The sequence below is a fragment of the Bos javanicus genome, chromosome 19 (assembly GCF_032452875.1).
Source record: "Bos javanicus breed banteng chromosome 19, ARS-OSU_banteng_1.0, whole genome shotgun sequence".
NCBI classification, from domain to species: Eukaryota; Metazoa; Chordata; class Mammalia; order Artiodactyla; family Bovidae; genus Bos; species Bos javanicus.
Window position 1 is genome coordinate 30,363,169 of NC_083886.1, and position 23,700 is coordinate 30,386,868.

The 23,700-nt window shown below is 45.1% G+C and overlaps 1 protein-coding gene across 5 annotated transcripts in view; it reads left to right on the plus strand.

The window, feature by feature from the left end:
- USP43 (ubiquitin specific peptidase 43) overlaps positions 1–23,700 on the plus strand; it is a 51,241-nt gene that overhangs the window by 16,211 nt on the left and 11,330 nt on the right. For 2 of the 5 annotated variants that reach the window (XM_061391039.1, XM_061391041.1), the window contains 10 exons: positions 1,137–1,240; positions 6,367–6,459; positions 8,360–8,495; positions 10,270–10,405; positions 12,961–13,096; positions 13,518–13,629; positions 19,373–19,476; positions 20,603–20,680; positions 21,590–21,716; positions 21,808–22,159. In XM_061391039.1, coding sequence (XP_061247023.1) covers positions 1,137–1,240; positions 6,367–6,459; positions 8,360–8,495; positions 10,270–10,405; positions 12,961–13,096; positions 13,518–13,629; positions 19,373–19,476; positions 20,603–20,680; positions 21,590–21,716; positions 21,808–22,159 — 1,378 coding nt within the window. The remainder of the gene's footprint in view (positions 1–1,136; positions 1,241–6,366; positions 6,460–8,359; positions 8,496–10,269; positions 10,406–12,960; positions 13,097–13,517; positions 13,630–19,372; positions 19,477–20,602; positions 20,681–21,589; positions 21,717–21,807; positions 22,160–23,700) is intronic. The other 3 variants (XM_061391040.1, XM_061391042.1, XM_061391043.1) reach the window with 2 other exon arrangements.

Consider the following 23,700-nt stretch of genomic DNA (forward strand, 5'->3'; position numbering starts at 1 on the left):
GCAGGAGGAGAAGGGGATGACAGAGGATGAGATGGCTGGATGGCATCACCGACTCGATGGACGTGAGTCTGGGTGAACTCCGGGAGTTGGTGATGGACAGGGAGGCCTGGCGTGCTGCGACTCATGGGGTCGCAAAGAGTCGGACACGACTGAGTGACTGAACTGAACCCCTTCCTCTGTCTCCTCCCCTGCCCCATTGGCTGCTCAGTTGTGAGCTGTGCACACAGGGTGTCACACAAGGTGTCTTGATTAAGTCCCTCCCTCCTTTTTATTTTTTAAATATCGGTTTATTTATTTGGCTGCACCAGATCTTGCAGCATGTGGAATCTTTTAGTTGTGGTGTATGGGGTCTAGTTCCCTGACCAGGGATCGAACCCTGGTGTCCTGCATCGGGAGCTCAGAGTCTTAGCCATTGGACCACCAGGGAAGTCCCTGATTTTGGATGTCTGGTCTTGAAATCTACAAGAGGACACATTTCTATTGTTTCAAGCCACTACTTTATTACATTTATTATAGCTGCAATGGGACACTCATACGTAAGGGAATTCAGAGAAGAATATAGTAGGACAGAGTGCGGTGGGAGGAGGCTGACACATTCATTATTCTGAGATGCAAACCTGTTTTGTCTGAGAAAGACGATGTTCACGTGAAGACTGGCTCGCTGGAAAATATGTTCAGGAATGGTTTAGGAGGCGGGAGATGGTCAGATTTGGTGTGGGTGTGTTTGAAGTGATGACAGCCCATCCAAGTGAAATGTACAGGAAACATTTAGACACAGGGTTCCTAGAAGCATGGGGGTAAAGAATGGGTTTGTTAATCCAGAGGTAATGGTTGGAGCTGGGGTAGTATGTGTGAGTGTTCACCAAGGGTCATGCTCTTTCAACACACACACACACACACAACACACATTACCTCTGTCTCTTTCCTTTCTCTGTCACTCTCTCAGGGAATTGGGGAGGTCCAGGGATTGAAGGAGCAGTAGATTATGGTAAGCAACATGGAAAGCCTGGTTCTGCAGGTCTAGTCCCAGAAAGGGATGCTGTGGACCCAGGAGGCGGTGGAGTCTCGTTGGTCTGGATGCAGTGAAGTGATGGGAGGCATGGCTAATTTTGTTTCCTCCCCTCATTTCTTTGCAGCTTCAACCTGAAGCCAGGAAGACCTCTGAGAACCTTCTGTCGCCATCGGCTCCGCTTTCTATGGGCCAAAGCTTTGTGCAAAGCCACTTCCAAGCACAATACAGGTAAGAATAGGGTATGTTTAAAATGTGTTGCCTAAGGCTTCAGCAAACTTGTATGCTGGTAACCAGCCTCACATTGCCAGGTTTACCCTGAGATTGTAAAACAACAGAAACCATAAGCTCCCTTGTCTCCCCCATTATTAATCACAGTTAAGCACTTACTCCTGTTGTTTCCAACTTTCAGTATTTCTTTCCTTTCTTGCTGGCTCCTGGGCCTCCCATCCTGCTTGAAGGAGGAGTATTGGTGAAGATGGTTCTATAAAACATGAATGTGAAGGCCTAGGATCTCCCCAGGCCATTGCTGAGAAGTGGGTGAGATCTTTCTGATTTGTTCTTTATTACCAGAGAGCTGAGTTTAACACATTATTTGGAGTTCTAGATTTCCCAGCATAATGAAGGATGTAAAAAATATAAACTTACATAGACTCTGCCAGGCCCCCTTCTAGGTATTGAGACTTGAGCTGTGAACACACCCCAGCCACTGTTCTTATTAACTAACATTCTATTGGGGGTTTGTTGTTGTTCAGATGCTAAGTCGTGTCCAACTCTTTGCGACCCACATGGACTGTAGCACCCCGGGTTCCTCTGTCCTCCACTCTCTCCTGGAGTTTGCTCAAATTCATGTCCATTGAGTCAGTGATGCTACCTAACCATCTTGTCCTCTGTCATCCCCTTCTCCTGCCCTCAGTCTTTCCCAGCATCAAGGTCTTTTCCAGAGTCAGCTCTTTGCAACAGGTGGCCAAAATATTGGAGCTTCAGCTTCAGTATCAGTCCTTCCAGTGAATATTCAGGGTTGATTTCCTTTAGGATTGACTGGTTTGATCTCCTTGCAGTCCAAGGGACTCTCAAGAGTCTTCTCTAGCATCACAGTTTGAAAGCATGTATTGGGGGAGGTGTTAGATAGTACACATATGTGCCTGCCAAGTCACTTCAGTTGGGTCCAACTCCGTGTGATCCTTGGACTGTAGCTGGCCAGGCTTCTCTGTCCATGGGATTCTTCAGGCAAGAATACTGAAGTGGGTTGCCATGCCCTTCTCCAGGGGATCTTCCCAACCCAGGGATCAAACCCACATCTCTTACGTGTCCTGCATTGGCAGGCGGGTTCTTTACCACTAGCGCCACCTGGGAAGGGACTTAATACACACATAATATGCAACAATCTGTGATAACAATGAGTGAAATGATAACTTAGGAGGTTGGGGAGGCAGCTGACCTTAGATAAGATGATCAGGTGAGGCTTATTTTCAGGGGGGACATTCGAACTGCGAGCTGAGTGACAAGAAGCTGGCCATTCAGATACTTGGGGACAGGATATTCCAGGCAGAAAAAGCAGCAAAGGGTCTGGGGTGGAGATGATGCAAGTTCAGGGAACAGAGAACTGCCAAGTAGTGAAGGGTGGGGAGAGGCGAGGCTGGAGAGCTGGACGGGCAATCTGGTAGCATGGGTTGTATGTAGCCTAAGGGCCATAGGAGGCCACTTCAAAGTTTAAGGCAGCATGTGGTCTAATTATCCATTTAAGAAATTGGCTAGTTGGGACTTCCCTGGCTGTCCAGTGGTTAAGAATCTGAGCTTCCACTGTACTTGGCATGAGTTCGATCCCTGATAGGGGATCTGATCTTACCTGCCGTGGCCTGCGGCCAAAAAAACAAAGAAAGAAAGAAATGAGTTGTTTTGGTGATGAAGGGAGGCAGCACTGGGAATGATGGAGACCGGTAGTGATGGAGATGGAGGGAGCAGGGTGGGTAGATGGGGAACAGTTGGGGATGTAGAGTCACCAGGACTTGCCAGTGGGTTTAAGAGTAAGAGGGGGAGGGCCAAGGGAACTGTGAACATCTAGGGCGACTCCTGGGTTTTTACATAGTTGTATAACTGGCAGGTGCTTTGAAGGAAAAATTGGGGGAGTGTTGAAGTGCATGTTATGAGTGTGAAAGAGGAAAAAAATCTCTTGTTTCCCTTTACATTACTTTCTTTTTTTTTTTCTTTTCTTTTTGGCCACGCCCCCGCAGCATGTAGGATCTTAGCCTAGCTGAGTGCTAGTGTGGAGCTAGCACGTGGAGCTGAAAGTCCTCCCTGTGCTGGGTTCCTCTGACAACCAGCCCCATCCTATGGTTTTAGCATAAATTCAGGTGTGGTTGTACGGGGTTTTTTATGAATAGCAAAAAATGCTCATTTTGCCTTTATTTCTGTTCTCATCACTTAGGAAATTCCAAGGGTTTTAGGAGCTCTGTGCCAGGAATATACATACTTTTCAACATAAATATATATTTCTTATTATAAATCACAGTGTCACAAGGTAAAAGGTGAGTCAGGGACAGATTCCTGAAGAAGTGACATTTAGGCTGATCCGATACTAAGGACTGTAAGCACCCTTTGGGTTGATTGCTGTAGAAGGGTGAGTAAGAAGCGAGATATTCATGCTAAAAAAAAAAGAGATTGGTGACAGCTAAAAATAGCTGCTTTCTGCCTTCTGGTCCAGAGTAAAGGAAAAAAATATCATTAGGGACATCCATCTAGGTTAGGGCTTTTGAGGTCTGAGCAGTGGTTTTCTGCAGCTATAGTGGGTGCCAGTTCCAGGCTGGAATCCCAGGGTGTGGTCCTTGCTGATCTGGACCCTCTTCAGTCTCCTTTCCTGGGGAGGATGCCCTCTGGTATCAGTCTTCTTTGTGAAACCAAAAGCCGGAAGTGCTATTCTGAGTTACTGCAGAGGCCCCCTGCTCACTGAGATTCTCCCTATATCTCCCCTTGCTGTCCCTTTTTTAGGGAGCTGAGGTTTTGCCTGTGGCTGGAGGAGGGAAGGGAGAATAGTATTAGGGTGCTGAAGGTTGTAGGCTAGAGCAGGGGTCCCCCAACCTCCGGGATCTAATCCCTGATGATCTGAGATGGAGCTGATGTAATAAGAATAGAAATAAAGTGTACAGTGAGTATAGTGCTCTTGAGTCATTCCCAAACCATCCCTCCCCCTTGGAAAAATTGTCTTCCACAAAATTGGTCCCTGGTGCCAAAAAGGTCCAGGACCACTGGACTGGAGGGCAAATAATTGGTTATTCTATACAATTATTATCATGGCTTGAAAACATCTGCAAGTTTAATAGTCAAGGATTGTTGCTATGTTGGAGTTTTGGCTAGAGGAGGCAGTGTGTGTGTGTGTGTGTGTGTGTGTTCCTCTCTCCATGGCATTCATAACTTTTGTTCACAGAAATCCTAATCTGGTTCCCATTACAGGTGGCATTCCCTTTTAGGCAGAGTATGTTTTAGAAGCGTTTTTCAGATCGCAGATTTGGAGAGGTGACATCTTGCTTGTGCATTGTCTTAATTACCATTGCCGGTGTGAACATCCGTCTCACCAGCCAGCGAGCAGGTGAAGCTAGCTGGGTGGGAGGTGTCAGATGGATATTCAGTGGCAGTGAGAGGCCAGGGTGTGAAACGAGCAGTGTCGTTTCGGGGCATTTGTAACCCATGGAGAGCAGACAGCAGTTCTGAGTTCCAGCGGCAGATGAGAGGCTAGTTTTGGAACAGAAGCAACTGGACAGAGAGGATGAATAGCTTGGGGAAAATGGGCGAGTGAAGAGTGAAGGGCGTTGGGGTGATTTTCTGTCCTTTCTCCTGTGAGTGCCTGGGAGACGGTAGGATAGGACTGTGATGAACTGGAGGGGATGGCATGGACGAAAGGACCCCTCCAGGCCACATCTGAGGTGTAGCTGGAGCCTCGTAACCGCTGGAGTTTTCTGTGAAAGTGATGCTACCCTCTCCCCCTGATCTGTTGGTTATACTCATCATCCTCTTCTCATCCTTTGAGGAACAGGTGCCTCTCACGTCCTCTCTCTGGTTTATTATGAAAACAATATGCTTTCTTTATTCTTTAAATACAAAATTAGGTCATTCTATGTTTTTGCCAAACTATGCATCTCTTGCTCCGGGCCAGAGATTCACGGCTCCATCTAAAGGTCGTGTCCCTGGATCGGTTGACTAGGGTGCATCTGCAAGAAAAACTCGGCCTTGCTTAGTTTTAGTAGATTTTTTAAAAATGAGTAAGTCAAAGAAAAACATTCCGTCTCATTGGTCTGCTTAAATGTGAAACGGGTTTGGAAAGTTCCCAATGACAAAGTACATCTTTCAGGTCTGTGTTATGGCACAGTATGTGATGGGTGAGGTTGGGAGGAGGGAGGGAGAGAAACAGGGTGGCAGAGGAGTCCCCACAAACATCAGGTCCCCCTGCTGGCTGGCGCTCTATGCCTGGTGCATCCTTTTTACTACAGCATTGCCATGGTTTTCCCAAAGGAAAATTCACCAAAGGCAGAGAGTGATTGAACATTAAATACTCCAGTCTGTTCTCTGGTCTATCTTTTCTTTTTTTAAAATTTATTTATTTGTTTGGCTGTGCTGGGTCTTAGTTGCAGCACGTGGCATATAGTTCCCTGACCAGAGATTGAACACAGGCCCACCCTCCTGCACTGGGAGCAGAGTCTTAGCCTTTGTACCACCAGGGAAATCCCCATACATATGATTAAACTTTTTCCTTTTTAAGAAATTGAGTTGAGAGCCACATAACATAAAATTAAGCATTTTAAAGTTGTAGTTCAGCAGCATGTACACCCACTATGTTGTGCAACCACCGATTTTTTTTCTAGTTCGTAACCATTTTCATCATCCCCAAAAGAAAACCTGGTACTCATGAAGCAGCCACTCCCCAGGTTTTCCTCCTCTCATCACCTGGCAACCACCAATCTGCATTCTCTTCCTGTGGCTTTACTCACTCTGGTATTTCATATACATGGAATCATAAATTATGTAGCCTTTGGTGTCTGGCTTCTTTTACTCACATGATGTTATCAAGGTTCATTTATATAGCAAGTGTGAGGACCTCAGGACTGAATAATAATCCATTGTGTGTCTGTAACACATTCTGTTTACCCATTTATCCATTGATGGACACATGAGTTGTATCCACCCTTTGGCTTTGGTGAATAACATTGTCTGAACCTTTGTGCACAAAGATCTGAATACCTGTCTTTAATTCTTTGTGGTATGGCCCTAGCAGAGGAATTGCAATGGTGGCTCTAACTCTTTGAGGAACTGCCCAACTGTTCAAGTGGCGATTCGACTTTAATGTGTATCCTCCACCCTCACAGATCTTCCTTGACCTGTCCCCACTGCCTGAAACAGAGCAACACCTTCGACCCTTTCCTGTGCGTGTCCCTGCCCATCCCTCTGCGCCAGACGAGGTACGTGAGCATCATGCTGGTGAACTTGATGTCCATCTTTTGGAATCTCTGGACCCTGCAGCTACAAAGTTCTCTTTTGCTTCTCAGCCAAGCCTTGCTTCTTGGGGACATCCAATGACCTAATGGGATGATTAACGTGAAAGGTTACTGAGTTCCTTCTTTGGCTGAAGATGGGATTATAAACATGCTTTTGTTTATCAGCCCCATTGCCCGGCTTCCATCTTTGGCCCATTTAGAAGCTGGCATGGGCCAGTTGGTACCACTCAAACAGACAGAGGTGAACCAGAGAAAACTTGTCATCCTCTGCTTTCCCCAGCTTTATTTCTAAATCCTTTTTCCTCTTGGGGAAGGTGTAGGAAAAGGTTTATTTAAGGGGCAAAGGAAATGGAAAGGGGTTGTTGGGAGATACGAGAAAAAAAGAAAAGAGGAGGCAGGATTAGGTAGGAGACATGATGAAGTTTGGCTCTGCAAAAAGAAGAAGCACGTAGCACAGGCATCCCAGAAGCCTAGGTCTTGGCAGGGACTGTTAAGGCCACTGCCAACCACATGGAAGCTTAGTGAATTCCTATATGGGGCCTTTCTTCCCTGGGTTCCCCCGCTTTGCAAAATCTTTTCTCTTGCCTTCTGTCTGTTGATATCCTCCATCTTTAGGATGCGGTGAAGACTGATGGCTTTATATATCCTTTCCTGGCAACTGAATCTCGCTTCCTGCTTTGAACTCCTGTTCTGCTGATTGTCAGTGCCATAAATATATTAATAACTGACTTATCCTATCATCATATGATGGCTACTGATAGATATGAGCTGTGATTCCTGGCCAGAAGCAGCATAGCACAATGGTTAGGACCACTGACTCTGGGGCCAGACTGCCTGGGTTCAAGTCTCAGCTCTGCTAATTATTTATATGGATTAGATTGTTACTGTAGTAGAGAGCAGGAGACGCAGGAGTTGGAGGGGTAAGCCCTGGTGTGCTGCTGGGTGTAGTAGACAGTGGAACTAGAGAGAGTCCAGAGAAGTTGGGGAGCAAAAGGGCTGTACTCCATCACAAGGGAGAAAGAACTTCAGGAGGAAAAGGGGAGCCTTGTCAGTAGTGTTGAGTTGTCCTGGAGGGAGAGACTTGACTGCTCTACTTTTCTGACGTCAGAGTTTCTTTTTGCTTTAGATTATCTACTTAGCAAATAGAATCTTGAGACCATAGGTCGGAACAGATGGTCCCTGACTTAACGATGGTTCGACGTACAATATTTTGATTGTACAATGGTATGAAAGTGATGCGCATTCAGTAGGAACCGTACTTTGCAATTTGAATTTTGATCTTTTCCCAGCCAGGCAATGTGAGGTATGGTCCTCTCTGGGCAGGGCAGCACCACAGCTCCCAGTCCAGCTGGGTGATCATAAGGGTAAACAACCATACACTTAAAACCGCTCTGTTTTTCAGTAAATTGCATTCAGTAAATTGCAGGAGCAATTCAAAGCTTTATTATCACGGAGGCTCTATGTTAGATGATTTTGCCCAACTGTGGGCAAATGTAAGTGTTCTGAGAATGTTTAAGGTGGGGAGGGCTAAGCTATGGTATTTGATAGATTAGGTGTATTAAATGCATTTTTGACTTAAGATACTTTAAGTTACAATGACGTAATCCCACTGTAAGTTGAGGAAGACCTGTGCTGTGATTCTTGATCAAATATCTTTTACTTTTAAGTCGCTGGAAAAGTACATGCTACTGAGAGCCTTGGGGAATTGGCTCTCCGCTGCCACCTGGTGACAACGTACTTAAAGGGCAATGACCCGACCAGGAAGCAAAGATTTGCCCAAGTGCTAAACCTGGTCTAGTGTCAGTGATGTTGGTGACAGCCCACGTCCGTCCTTTAAGGATGTGGCCTCCTTCCTATTTTCCAGATTCTTGAGTGTCACCTTGGTCTTCCCCTCCAAGAGCCAGCGGTTCCTGCGCATTGGCCTGGCCGTGCCAATCCTGAGCACAGTGGCAGCCCTGAGGAAGATGGTTGCAGAGGAAGGCGGCGTCTCTCCAGAGGAGGTGTGATGGGGGACCTGGGCATGGGATGAGGGATGCTAACCGCACCAGCCCTCTGGGCTATTTAGGCTAATTTTTGGCTCTCAGTGACTCCAGTGTGACTCATGAGATACTGTTTGATTAATAGTCCCTGGTGTCTGTGATGACTGGGCCTAGACCACTCCCTGCTTTTTCACAGAATAACCCGGAAGGGAAATCACCTTTGTCTTCCAAAAAGGTGACGATGATGGCGATCATCATCCTTTCAACAATAGCTGACTCTCAGTAGTGCTGATTAAGTGCTGAGCACCACTCTGTGAACTTTATGGCTAATTTACTCCCCACCATCATCCTGTGAGGCAGATATTACAGTTATGCTCATTGTACCAGTGAGCACTGGGCAAGTGTGACACAAGGTCAGTGCCTGGGCCAGGATTTGAATGCAGGTGGTGATTTCAGAACCTGAGCCACTATTCTGTGTTTTCACTCCTGAGCATATAAACCAGGAGACTGAAGAGGAACTTGGGATGAGTACATGAGAGAGGCGATTTGGGGACAGTGGGATGGGTGTGCTCCACTTTTTTTTTTTTTAAGTGTCTTGGTAAAGAGTTTGGATTCACTGTGACTTTGGTGGACAGACCCATAATAGGGTCCCTCATGAAAGGACAGGATAGAAGGGATGGTGGTGAAAAGCAACAAGGGAAGGGCTCAAAATGGGGTTCTAATTGTTTTATTCAGTCCCTTTCTAGTTTTCGGACCTTAGACTAAGTAATCAGTCCCCTATTTCTTTAGTTTTTTTTTAAATTTTTTTATTTTTTTGCCACATTGTGCAGCATGTGGGATCTTAGTTCCTGACCAGGGCTCATACCCACGCCTCCTGTATTGGGAGCACAGAGCCTTAACCACTGGACCTCCAGGGAAGTTCTGATCCTCTGTTTCTTTAACTGTAAAATGGAAATTTTATACTTCCATTGGTGTAAAATTGGTGACTTGGTGACCTCATGAGATTTTTTTTTTTTCTAATTAAGGAGTATTTTTAACCTTTTCATTACAGAAGGGAAGGGATATAAGAAAGTGTCCATCTTAAAGTTATAACTTCACTTGTTGACTTTTTACATGTACATCTGTGTAACCACCATGATAACAGAACCTTTCTATCACCCCAGTGGGCTCCTTCCTGCTTCTACCCAATCAGTTCTTCTGACTTTTCTCACTATTTTAATAAAGATCTCCATTGGAGGAAAAAATATATGTCTGTGTGCTCAGTTGTTGATTCTTTCCACCCTTCAGGGGACAGAGTTGGATCTGGGGGCAGCCAGGACCCTCACAGCAGTAGTCACCCATCTGCTCCACTACAAAACCAGCCTTTTCCGCTCACCTCAGTGTTCCATAAAAATATTTTCCATGTATGGTACAATGTGAGAAAAGTTGGCAATACTATTTAGAAGTTTTTTAAGTGGAGATCGGTTAGTGGGAAACACTCTCAATTTTTGTTTATCTGAAGTAGGCTTCATTTTAGGCTCATTCTGTCAGGATAGTTTAGCTGGGTATAAAACTTTAGCTTTTCAATTTTCTTCTCCCCACTCTTCCTTTGGCACTTTGATATTCTGTTGTTGCAGTTGAGATCCAAGTCTGTGTTAGTCTGACTGTAGCACCTAGTGTTTTATTACTAAAAATAAGTAACCACTTGAAAGGAAAATGTAAAAGAGAGGTTTCAGGCAATTGGTTCATTTTTAGACTGCTTCTTTGTTAAGTTCCCTTTGAGAAACAAAAGGGAAAATGATCCTTTTCATTCCAGGTGATCTTGGTTGAACTGTATCCCAGTGGACTCCAGCGGTCTTTCTTTGACGAAGAGGACCTGAATACTATTGCAGAAGGAGATAATGTCTATGCCTTCCAAGCTCCCCCATCACCTGGGCAGGAGATGCTCTCAGGTACAGTAGTGTTTGCAAAATTTTATTTGCATATTATGAATTATAGGTTTGAGAGAATACCTATTGGGTGCTAAGGCATAAGACATTCAGTTTTAGTACTTGGAAATATCAGGCTTATTTTCTCTGATATTTGTTTTACAGATGATTCATTATTAAAAATCAATCAACTAATACAGGAATTCTCAAAACCTTAGTATCAGAATCATCTGGAGAGCTTGTTTAAGCAGATTTCTGAACCCTACCCACAGGGCTTTTGACTCAGAAGGCCAGGGGTGGGGCCTGAGAAATTACTTGTCTGGTAAGCTCTGGTGATAATGATCCTGGAGCCACATTTTGAGAACCACTATTCAGAATGGGACTTCCCTTGTGGCTCAGATGGTAAAGCACCTGCCTACAATGTAGGAGACCTGGGTTTGATCCGTGGGTGGGGAAGATCCTCTGGAGAAGGAAATGGCACCCCACTCCAGTACTCTTGCCTGGAAAATCCCATGGGTGGAGGAGCCTGGTAGGCTACAATTCATAGGGTGGCAAAGAGTCGGACACAACTGAGCAACTCACTTCCATTCAGAATGGGTGCTGGAGTAATCTTTGTCTTCAGGAGTCTTATGGTTCAAGGTCAGTGCTTGAAGTAAAACTGTTATAGCAACCTAGATGTGCATCAACAGATGAATGGATAAAGAAGTTGTGGTACACATACACAATGGAATATTACTCAGCCATAAAAAGGAACACATTTGAGTCAGTTCTAATAAGGTGGATGAACCTAAAACCTATTATACAGAGTGAAGTAAGTCAGAAAGAGAAAGATAAATACCATATTCTAATGCATACATACAGAATCTAGAAAAATGGTACAGAAGAATTTATTTACAGGGCAACAGTGAAGAAACAGACATAGAGAATAGACTTATGGGCATGGGGAGAGGGGAGGAGAGGGTGAGATGTATGGACAGGGTAATATGAAAACGTACATTACCATATGTAAAATGGATAGCCAACGGGAATTTGCTGTATGGCTCAGGAAGCTGAAACAGGGGCTCTGTATCAACCTAGAGGGGTGGGATAGGGAAGGAGATGGGAGGGAGTTCCAGAAGGGAGGAGATATATTTATATATGGCTGATTCATGTTGAGTTGAGGTTTGACAGAAAATAACAAAATTCTGTAAAGCAATTATCCTTCAATAAAAATAAATTAATAAAAAAAACCCTTATAAACTGGAGTAGTAGATGGTCAAATAGGTTATTAGACATTTTGTTAATAGTCTCACTTCCCTATGTTTACTTTTCCTAAACTTTGGATAGGCAAAGGTGGTCAGTTTCTGACAGCCTTTCATTGTAGGTCAGTATACATTTTGGTCCAATTAACCAGTCAAGAAGACTCATATTAGAGCACCTTGTGCCAGTCTTACCATGTACCACAGATAAATTCTCTGCCGAGGCTGTATCCTTAGCCAGCCTAGGTGGCAGACTGGCTGTGGGAACCAAGTATCTGCAGTCACTTTGAGTCACTGGAGAGACTCTGGGTGTGGAATCTGGAATAAAACATTGACAGGCCCTGATTATGTGATAACTCAGTGAAACAAGCCCTCGTTTCAAATTTAATCACAGGTCACCCGTCTGTGCCTTAAAAGTAAAATTTAAGAGCTGATTGGAAATTGAGGATGGTCCAATTCTTCTACTTTCTCAATGACAAAGATTTTTGCATTCCCTCTGTTCTTCTTATGTTGGCTTTCTAAGAGAGCAGAAACTCTACAGCTCTCTGATCAAAGCATACAAGCAACCAAAATCATTTTGGTGTATTTTTCAGATTGGCTTTGAAAAGTGTTGATTAAAATCTCTGTATTTTATTTATTTTATTTATTAAAATATATTTATTTATTTATTTTTTACTTTACAATATTGTATTGGTTTTGCCATACATCAACATGCATCTGCCACGGGTGTACACGTGTTTCCCATCCTGAACCTCCCTCCCACCTCCCTCCCCATACCATCCCTCTGGGTCATCCCAGTGCACCAGCCCCAAGCTTCCTGTATCCTGCATCGAACCTGGACTGGCGATTCGTTTCTTATATGATATTATACATGTTTTAATGCCATTCTCCCAAATCATCCCCTGCCTCCCTCTCCCACAGAGTCCAAAAGACTGTTCTATACATCTGTGTCTCTTTTGCTGTCTCGCATACAGGGTTGTCATTACCATCGTTCTAAATTCCATATATATGCGTTAGTATACTGTATTGGTGTTTTTCTTTCTGGCTTACTTCACTCTATATAATAGGCTCCAGTTTCATCTATCTCATTAGAACTGAAAAATCTCTGTATTTTAAAATCGGCTGAACACAGCAGCAAGTTCACTACCATGTAGATCCTCTTCTTGCACCAAGTGTCCAGTGGCACATGTGCCATGAACCTTAATATTGCTTTCCCTGTAGCCCTCCAGTGTCTCCCATGGGTGGTTAATAGATGCTCAAAGAGAAGAGGGGCTAGAAGCCAGTGTTCTGACCCAGCACAGTAGCTCCTTTAAGAACACAAATGTAATTCTTGATCTTCAGTTCGTCCATCTGGTCTACTGGTCTCCCCGCGCTTGGCAGCCCGTGAGGGTCAGCGATTATCGCTGCCCGTCCACAACGAGACCTCGGTGCTAATCCTCTTCTGTAATCTGGTGGGCTCGGGGCAGCAGGCCAGCAGGTATGTTTAACTTTGTCTTTCTTTCACATGATTTCTGGGGTGTGTCAACATGTACTTGGAATTTGGGCTGGAATAATTCTAATTTGAAAAAGATTAAATATCCATTCTTAATGTTGATCCACAAGGAGTAGGGTGTGAGGTGCTTTCTGATCAAGAGGATCAAAAGTGATAGCCCTCAGCAGATGGCTAACACCATCCGTAACAATTAAGTATCAGAGGTTTTTCTATTGGTTTTAGGAACAATGATAACTACTCTCATCTCTATTTTTTTTTTAAGTTTTTTTTTTTTTTTTAATTGGCTCTGGTGCATGGTATGTGGGATCCAATTGAGTGAAGCCAATGAGTAGAGTCAACACTGTTGACTCTTGGGTATTGTTGGTTTTTGTTTTGCTGAAATAACCTCATATACTTGGATTTCCAGGTTTGGGCCTCCTTTCTTGGTAAGGGAAGACAGAGCCATCTCATGGATCCAGCTCCAGCAGTGCATTCTCAGCAAAGTCCGATACCTCATGAAGAGCGAAGTCCCCATACAGGTCAGTGTGTGTGTGTGTGTGTGTGTGTGTGTGTGTGGTGTGTGTGTAGGGTAGGAATTTAGGGGTAGCTCAGGAGAGACAAGAATTTAGCATCAATGACAGCATTCACATTGTCATATCAAACAACTTTTTTATGCAAGAAAAATCACCATTTTATGACCTGTGCCGTTCCTCTCTTTGTCACATTACCAAAGACCTTTCACAGATGGAGCTTTCGCTTGTTAAATCTTTCGAAACACCACTGGGGCCTTCCCTGGTGATTCAGTGTCTGAGAGTCCATTCTCCCAATGCAGGGGGCAACAGGTTCTATCCCTGGTCAGGGAACCAGATCCTACATGCCACGACTAATTGTTCCCATGCTGGAGCTGAAGATCTAGCATGCCTCAACCAGGAGAAAAGATCCCAGAGTTGAGACCCAGTGCAGCCAAACAAATAAATATTTTTTAAAAAAACTGGAAGAAAGAGTGGAATTTACATCATTCGTTTGTGGCTTCCCATAGTTCTTCCTGGAGAGAAACTTACTGTAAAAAACTGTAATGTAGACATTTGAACCAAAAGTTTCAATGGACTTGCATCCTGTTGCTCTCCACCTAAAACTACCATAACATTGTTAATCGGCTATACTCCAATATAAAAAAAGAAATGAAAAAACAGTTTTAAGGGACTTGAAGTATTACTCCTGTGGAAAACTAAAATTGATGTTTATGTCCAAATATGAGAATGTAGATATTCAAATAATTTTGTCCAATTTTTGAAAAACACATGAAAAACTCCAAGAAGGAACACCTTTATGCCTTGCTCGTTTATTGATTCTCAGACTGGTTCAGTTCAGTTCAGTCGCTCAGTCATGTCCGACTCTTTGCGACCCCATGGACTGCAGCACACTAGGCTTCCCTGTCCATCACCAACTCCCAGAGCTTACTCAAACTCATGTCCAAAGAATCAGTGATGCCATCCAACCATCTCATCCTCTGACATCCCCTTCTCCTCCTGCCATCAATCTTTCTCAACATCAGGGTCTTTTCCAATGAGTCAGTTCTTCACATCAGGTGCCCAAAGTATTGGAGTTTCAGCTTCAGCAGCAGTCCTTCCAATGAATATTTAGGACTGATTTCCTTTAGGATTGACTGGGTGGATCTCCTTGCAGTCCAAGGGACTCTCAAGAGTCTTCTCCAGCACCACAGTTCAAAAACATCAATTCTTCAGCGCTCAGATTTCTTTATAGTCCAACTCTCACATCCATAGACTACTGAAAAGACCATAGCTTTGACTAGATGGACCTTTGTTGGCAAAGTAATGTCTCTGCTTTTTAATATGCTGTCTAGGTTGGTCATAGCTTTTCTTCCAAGGAGCAAACGTCTTTTAATTTCATGGCTACAGTCACCATCTGCAGTGATTTTGGAGCCCCAAAAATAAAGTCTGTTACTCTTTCCACTGTTTCCCTATCTATTTGCTATGAAGTAATCAGACCAATGGCACCCCACTCCAGTACTCTTGCCTGGAAAATCCCATGGACAGAGGAGCCTGGTAGGCTGCAGACCATGCGGTCGTGAAGAGTCAGACATGACGGAACGACTTCACTTTCACTTTTCCCTTTCACGCATTGGAGAAGGAAATGGCAACCCACTCCAGTGTTCTTGCCTGGAGAATCCCAGGGACGGGGGAGCCTGGTGGGCCGCCATCTATGGGGTCGCACAGAGTCAGACACGACTGAAGCGACTTAGCAGCAGTAGCAGCAGCAGCAATCGGACCAGATGCCATGATCTTCTTTTTCTGAATGTTGAGTTTTAAGCCAACTTTTTCACTTTCCTCTCACTTTCATCAGGAAGCTCTTTAGTTCTTTGCTTTCTGCCATAAGGGTGGTGTCATCTGCATATCTGAGGTTATTGATATTTCTCCTGGCAATCTTGATTCCAGCTTGTGCTTCATCCAGCCCATCATTTTGGATGATGTACTCTGCATATAAATTAAATAAGCAGGGTGACAGTATACAGTCTTGACGTACTCCTTTTCTGATTTGGAACCAGTCTGTTTTTCCATGTCCAATTCTAACTGTTGCTTCTTGACCTGCATACAGATTTCTCAGGAGGCAGGTCAGGTGGTCTGGTATTCCCATCTCTTTCAGAATTTTCCACAGTTTTTGGTGATCCACAGAGTTAAAGGCTTTGGCATAGTCTATAAAGCAGAAGTAGATGTTTTTCTGGAACTTTCTTGTTTTTTCAATGATCCAACAGATGTTCGCAATTGGATCTCTAGTTCCTCTGCCTTTTCTAAACCCAGCTTGAACATCTGAAAGTTCACAGTTCATGTACTGTTGAAGCCTGGCTTAGAGAATTTGAGCATTACTTTGCTAGTGTGTGAGATGAGTACAATTATGTGGTAATTTGAATATTCTTTGGCATTGCCTTTCTTCAGGATTGGAATGAAAACTGACCTTTTCCAGTCCTGTGGCCACTGCTGAGTTTTCCAAATTTGCTGGCATATCGAGTGCAGCACTTTCACAGCATCATCTTTTAGGATTTGAAATAGCTCATCTGGAATTCCATTACCTCCACTAGCTTTGTTTGTAGTGATGCTTCCTAAGGCCCACTTGACTTCACATTCCAGGATGTCTGGCTCTAGACGAGTGATCGTACCATCGTGGTTATCTGGATCATGAAGATCTTTTTTTTATATATAGTTCTTCTGTGTATTCTTCATACCTCTTCTTAATACTGCTTCTGTTAGGTGCATACCATTTCTGTCCTTTATTGTGCCCATCTTTGCATGAAATGTTCCCTTGGTATCTCTAATTTTCTGGAAGAGATCTCTAGTCTTTTCCATTCTATTGTTTCCCTCTGTTTCTTTGCATTGATCACTGAGGAAGGCTTTCTTATCTCTCCTTGCTATTCTTTGGAACTCTGCATTCAAATGGGTATATCTATCCTTTTCTCCTTTGCCTTTCACTTATCTTTTCTCAGCTATTTGCAAGGCCTCCTCAGACAACCATTTTGCCTTTTTGTATTTCTTTTTCTTGGGGATGGTCTTGATCCCTGCCTCTTGTACAGTGTCACGAACCTCCATCCATAGTTCTTCAGGCATTCTGCCTATCAGATCTAATCTATTTGTCACTTCCACTGTATAATTGTAAGGAATTTGATTTAGGTCATACCTGAATGGTCTAGTGGTTTTCCCTACTTTCTTTGATTTAAGTCTGAATTTGGCAATAAGGAGATCATGATCTGAACCACAGTCAGCTCCTGGTCTTGCTTTTGCTAACTGTATAGAGCTTCTCCATCTTTGGCTGCAAAGAATATAATCAATCTGATTTCTGTATTGGCCATCTGGTGATGTCCATGTGTAGAGTCTGGTAGTTTCCAAATAAAAGCAACAAATTTTAAAACCATTTCTTATTTTTTGGCCATGCCATGGGGTATGTGGGATCTTCGTTCCCCAACCAGGGATAGAACTCCCACCCCTTGTATTGGAAACACGAACTCTTAACCACTGGACCATAAGGGAATTCCCTAAAACCATTCCTTTTAGCCCCGATAGCATCAGAAGTTGTTCTGATGGCTGCTTGGCACAGAAGACTTTAACATTTTTAGGGACAGGTCAGTAGCCCCCGAGTTTCATTTACCCCCAATTATTCTCTAAGTACAATCTTCCCATTTGGAGGATGTCCCAAACATTTCAAAGGGATTTCTTCATAATTATTCATAATTTATGTGCTTTCCTGCCCAGGGAAAACCATACATTTGACTCAGGATTTACCCCAAATATCATTTTGTTAATGACCTTTTCTACCTTTGTACCAAATCTTTATCTCCAAAGCATTTTTGCTCCATGAACTGCCCGGCAGATCTGCCCAAATTAGAAACTCGAATTTCTCCCTAAGTAGGTCAGAATACCTAGTAATAGCTTTGGCCTTCCCCAAACCCTGTGCTCCTTGCTGTTGAAAGTGGACAGAACCACTTTCATGCAAACACTGAACTCAGCTGTTCTTAGTCTCCCTGTGGTCTCCCATGTACTTTTGCCTCTGCACCTCTAGAGCCATTTCAGTTTTAGAACCAAGCAGTCAGTGGGGCCTGGAAAATTATGATACAGGCAACCCCTGACTTGATTTTTTTAAAACATTGTGGAAAAACGCATGTAACATTAATTTTAACCATTCACAAGTGTGCATTAATTTATTCCTCATGATGCATAGCCATCACCACTATACCCCCTAAATTTTTCCTCATACCCACAAAAACTATACCTATTAAATAACAGCTCCCTGCTCTCCCAGCACCTAGCCTGTTGGGAACCTCCATTCTACTTTCTGTCTTTAAGGATTTGACCACTCTGGATATCTCATATAAATAGAACCATACAATATTTGCCCTTCTGCGTCTGGTTTATTTCACTAAGCAAAATGTTTTCAGGGTCCATTCATGTTGCAGCATGCATTGAATTTACTTGTTTGTTAAGGCTGAGTAATATTCCATTGTGTGTGTCTTTGAGACTCTATGGACTGTATAGTCCATGGAATTCTCCAGCCCAGAATACTGGAGTGCGTAGCCATTCCCTTCTCCAAGGGATCTTTCCAAGGCAGGGATCAAACCCAGGTCTCCCGCATTGCAGGCAGACTCTTTACCAGCTGAGCCACTAGGGAAGCCCAAGAATACTAGAGTAGGTAGTCTATCCCTTCTCCAGGGGATCTTTCCAACCCAGGAATCAAACTGAAATCTCCTGCATTGCAGGTGGATTCTTTACCAGCTAAGCTGTCAGGGAATCCCTTGTGTGTATATAATACTGCATTTGATTTATCCATTCATACATTGATGGATTCTTAGGTTACTTCTACCAGTTGACTATTGCAAATAACGCTGTTTAAGGTTCACTTGGCTTCCCTGGTGGCTCAGACGGTAAAGAATCTGCCTGCATTGTGGGAGACCTGGGTTCGATCCCTGGGTTGGGAAGATCCCCTGGAGAAGGGAAAGGCTACATACTCCAGTATTCTGGCCTGGAGAATTCCATGGGGTTCAATGGAGAATTCCATGGAGAATTCCATGGGGTTGCAAAGAATCAGGTACGACTGAGTGACTTTCACTTTCAAGGTTCACTTCAGTTCAGAAAAGTTAGAATATGAAAAATATATATATCTTAGAATAAAAACATATGTGACATTTCTTTTATGTGGCTTATTTCAATGTGTACAAATACTTAGCATTTGATAAGTAAAATGTACACTAGCTTGCTTTTAGATAATTGCCTCACTTTGGTAATCTGGTGACGATTATAATCATCTTGATAAATTAAATTGCCTATTAACTTTGTGACCCCCTGGGCAGTAGCCTGCACCAGGCTCCTCCGTCCATGGGATTTTCTAGGCAAGAGTACTGGAGTGGGTTGCCATTTCCTTTTCCATTAATAACTGATGAACAGAATTGGTTTAATTTCCCATTTATTGTGCCAACATTTGCTTTAATTAACCATGTGTTATTTTATTTTTTAAAATGTTATTTTAAATCACTGTGTTCGCAGTTTCAGAAAATTTAATGTTACATGGTATTAGATTACTATGTTAAAAGGTATAGGGTGTATCTTCTAAAAAAATCTAAAGCCTTTATATCTCCAGGTTTAGAAAAAAATTATTAAGGACATATTCAAAAAATCCCTATAATCAGAAAGTTGCATTTTTTGAGTAACTTCTTTGCACATAACCATCTGATTCACACCAACATGCACGTTGACTTGCTTCCTGTTCTTGGCTTGGCAGAACCTGGGGTCACTGTTCTCCATCCGGGTCGTGGGACTCTCCCTGGCCTGTAGCTACTTGTCCCCACAGGACAGTCGGCCCCTCTGTCACTGGGCAGTTGACAGGTAAGGGGATGTTCCAGACATGGTAAGAGAATGAATACGTTCTTGTCTGACTAGACTCCTTCAAGGCTGTGTATCAGTAAAACTGATGACAATCTTAGTTGCCCTTGGTCTTCAGCACTAGCGACTGGGTTAGGTCCTTGTATACATTCTGTGCTTCCAGTCCTTATGTCTAAGCAGGACTGATGGCCACTTCAGAGATGGAGGGGACCCTGGGGTTCCCAAAGATGAGGACTTATTCACACTCACATGGCTAGTTAAGGATTGTATACCTTCCATGAACTCAAACACTGGGTTTTTGTTTTGTTTTGTTTTTTTTGATAGTTTCAATTTTGTTTTATTTGTTATTTTTATTTTTTGGCCATGCTATATAGCATGCAGGATCTTAGTTCCCTGACTAGGGATGTAACCCCATGCCCTCTGCATTGGAAGCTCAGAGTCTTAACCATGGACCCCCAGGGATGTCCCTCAAAACCTGTTTTTGAATCATCTTGGTGACAGCTGGAGGCTTATGTGACATCTCCACTTTTTTCTTTTAAGGGGCATTCAAAACTTTCTTTTAAGGGGCAGACCCTCCCATCGCTTGTCTATATGTGTCTTGATTTCACGTCTTCTACTTTCTTCTGCATTAAGGCCAGCCAGTCTCTTCTGAAATGGGCTGAGTGCAAGCAGCTGGAAAGACCGATGGGCCAATGAGATTTTCTGGGTCTGGGGGGCTCTGGAAGGGGAAGACCTTTTAGGTCGTGGAGGTGGGCTCAAAGGTGCTCCTTTCACTTCACAGTGGAGGGAAACCCGGCAGCTCATTTTGGGCATCATCAGAATTGGGTGTGTGTATAGGATGTTCAAACAGAACAGACCTATTGTCACTGAGCAGGTGGCTGGGGCTGCAGTGGGAGCGCTGAGCCACCAGACCCTCAGAGCTCACAGCTCCCAGGACAGGGAGGACAGAGGCTTCAGGGTAGATGAAGGACCAAGCCTTCCGCAGACAGTGCCTCCTCAGGCCCCCGACCTTGGTTTCCATGCAGCTCTGGACGTTTCTGTTGGGAACATTGGTCCTGGGGGTGGGGAGGGTGGGGAGAGTGGGAAGCCCATCTCCATGTCTTGGATGGGCCCCCTATTCTCTCATCAGGGCTCTGCATCTCAGGAGGCCAGGAGGCCCTCCGCACATCAAACTGGCCGTGGAGTGGGACGTTGACACCAAGGAGCGGTGAGTCCAGCAGAGCCCAGCTCCAGCAGAGGAGACAAAGCCTGTTTGTGCATAAAGGACCTTCCTGTGCCAGCTCCCCTGATGCCACTGTGGGGTGTATGAAGCTTCCCGGATGCCCTGTGACCTATTCCTCCAAGAAGCCCCACTGGCAATTGTCTGTCTATAAACAACAGCAGTAGGAATAGTATAATGATGTCAGTGGGTGATGGCCGTGGTGGTCACAGTCACAGTTGCAAATGGTGAGGTGACACTTATTCACTTCCCCTGGCCAGGCCCTGCCCTGAGCACTTTCCATCCGTGCAGGATATTTCATATATCCCATTCTGTAAGGTAGGGCCAACTTGAATCCACCTTGTCAGATGAGGAAACCAAGGCACAGAGAGGCTAAACGGTCGCTAGCAGAGGTGGACTTTGAACTCAGGCCGTCAGGCTCAAGTGCACACTCTGAGTCACCCAGTGTGGCTGCTTCTCTAACCCCGAGGGCATCTTCCAACATTGGGAAAAGGCACTGTTCGGCCTGCTGCTGCTGCTGCTGCTAAGTCGCTTCAGTCATGTCTGACTCTGTGCGACCCCATAGACGGCAGCCCACCAGGCTCCGCCGTCCCTGGGATTCTCCAGGCAAGAACACTGGAGTGGGCCTGGTGAGGGTTTATTAATCTCAACTAGGTGCCAGGCCATGAATCACATGAGACAAAGATACCGAAGCCCAGGGCTTGGTCCTTCTCAGGGCTGCTGGGGGAGACTGAGAATTCCAGTAAGAGAGAGTGGGTGCTCCGGGAGCCCAAGGAAGGGGGCCTTTGACTCCACAGCAGATGCTTTGCACCCCATTAGCTGGGAGTAGAGACCCTCGGTTGGGGGTGTTGTGGGGAAGTGAGACACCCACACGGCCTCTGTCTGCTCCCCCTGCAGCCTGTTTGGGAGCCCCCAGGAGGAGCGGGTGCAAGACGCAGACAGTGTGAGGCGGCAGCAGCAGGCTCACCAGCAACACAGCTGCACCCTGGACGAGTGTTTCCAGTTCTACACCAAGGAGGAGCAGGTCCCGCCCTGGGGGTCTGCGCCCCTGCTGGACGGGGGGTGCCAGGGCCCGTCGGTGGGTGGGCTCACGGTCCTGGCGGCTTCCCTTCCAGCTGGCCCAGGACGACGCGTGGCGTTGCCCCCACTGCCAGGCCCTGCAGCAGGGGGTGGTGAAGCTGAGCCTCTGGACCCTGCCCGACATCCTTATCATCCACCTCAAGCGCTTCTGCCAGGTGGGCGAGAGGAGGAACAAGCTCTCCACGCTGGTGAAGTTCCCGCTCGCCGGGCTCAACATGGCTCCCCACGTGGCCCAGAGGAGCACCAGCCCCAAGGCCATGCCGGGTGCCTGGCCTCCTTCCTGGAAGCAGCCAGCCTGCCTGCCCACCAGCTACCCGCCAGACTTCCTGTACGACCTCTACGCCGTCTGCAACCACCACGGCAGTTTGCAAGGTGGGCATTACACAGGTGAGCCTGCCTCGCGGCCTGTGGCTGCTGCTGCTATGCCCACATTCGTGGCTGTGGCCTGGGCCTCCAGATACCCTTGGAAGGGACACCCATGAGATGCCAAGCTCACTCGGGCACTGAACACCAGCTGACCCCTCACCCGCTCCATGCCCGGAACCTGCCAGGGGGTAGGGGGTGCTGGTCCAAGCATGGGGCAGGCTTAGGAGGGTGGTTGGGATAGAAAGTTTGTTACAGCCTGAGTTTTCACCATATCAGGTGAAACCCAAAGAGTGACATTTGTCCTCATCTGTGATTCAGCCCACAGACTCCCACTTATCAGATTTGGTATTTATTTCTATGGGGTACATTCAGTTGTTACTGCCTTCTAGGAACTTGAAGTGAATGAAAGATGGGAGGACAGAAACAAAGAGCTTGGCAGCTCACTCAGTTCATAATTGCATACCTTGGTCTGTTCTACACTAATATAAATTAGGTCATTTCTGGAAAAAAATTCTTGGAAATATTTTTTTTTTTTGAAAAGTGGGCTATTGCTAGTGTACTCATGAACCTGCAATTTGGAAAATATTGGACCGTATAAACAACCAGGACCATCACTCATCTGTTCATTGAGCAAATATTTATGAAGTCCCCATTCTATGCCAAACCCTGGGCTAGGTGCTGGAGCCTAAGTGGTGAACAAGATGAATAGGAGTCCTGCCCTCATGGGACTAATTTCAGACACAGAAATAAAAAGGTGCTTGTCCCTTTAACACTTTCACTACTTGGCGTCATGCAAAGGTGATTGGTTGCTGTGTCTGAGATACAGATAAGGCCTGCCTGAGCGTGTTACCTTTAGGAAAGAAGATGTGGAACTTAGCTGTGTGAATAATGGTAGGAAAGCATTATGGGCAGCACTGCTAGCGTGTGCAAAGGTCCAGAGGCAGAGTTTGTGTGTTTAAGCATTGATGAAATCCCGCTGTGACTGAAGGGGGAAGTAAGTCAAGATGGGGCTGGATCCCAAGATGCTGGAGGCCATGGAAAAGAGATTGCATTTTTCCAAACCGTGGTGGGAAGCCATTAAAAGGTTCTCGGCCGAGGAATAAAGACATAATCGAGTTCACAAAGTGAGGTCTTAGCTTGAGCAGAGAATTGGGTGGAGCAAGAATATAAGCTGGAATTGCAGTTAGGAGGGTGTTTCTGGGCCTCAAGTGGGAGACGGTGTTGGCTGGGACTTGGGTGATGATAGGGTATTCAAGACACATTTGAGAAAGAGAATTGGTCAGACTGGCTTTTGCACTCAGCATGGGATGGAAGAGAGGCAGGAGCAAAGATGAACTTCCCGTGCCTGGTGTGAGCCAGTGCAAGTCAGTCAACTGTGCTTCCACAGTAGGGGACGTGGGTTCAATCCCTGGTCAGGGAACTAAGATCCCACATGCCATGAGTTTCAGCCAAAAAAAAAAAAAAAAGCCAGCCAAGTGTGGCTCATGGGCCAGACCCAGTCTGGTACCTGTGTTCGCTCGGTTCATGAGTTAAAAATGGCTTTTACATTTTAAAAGGGGGTA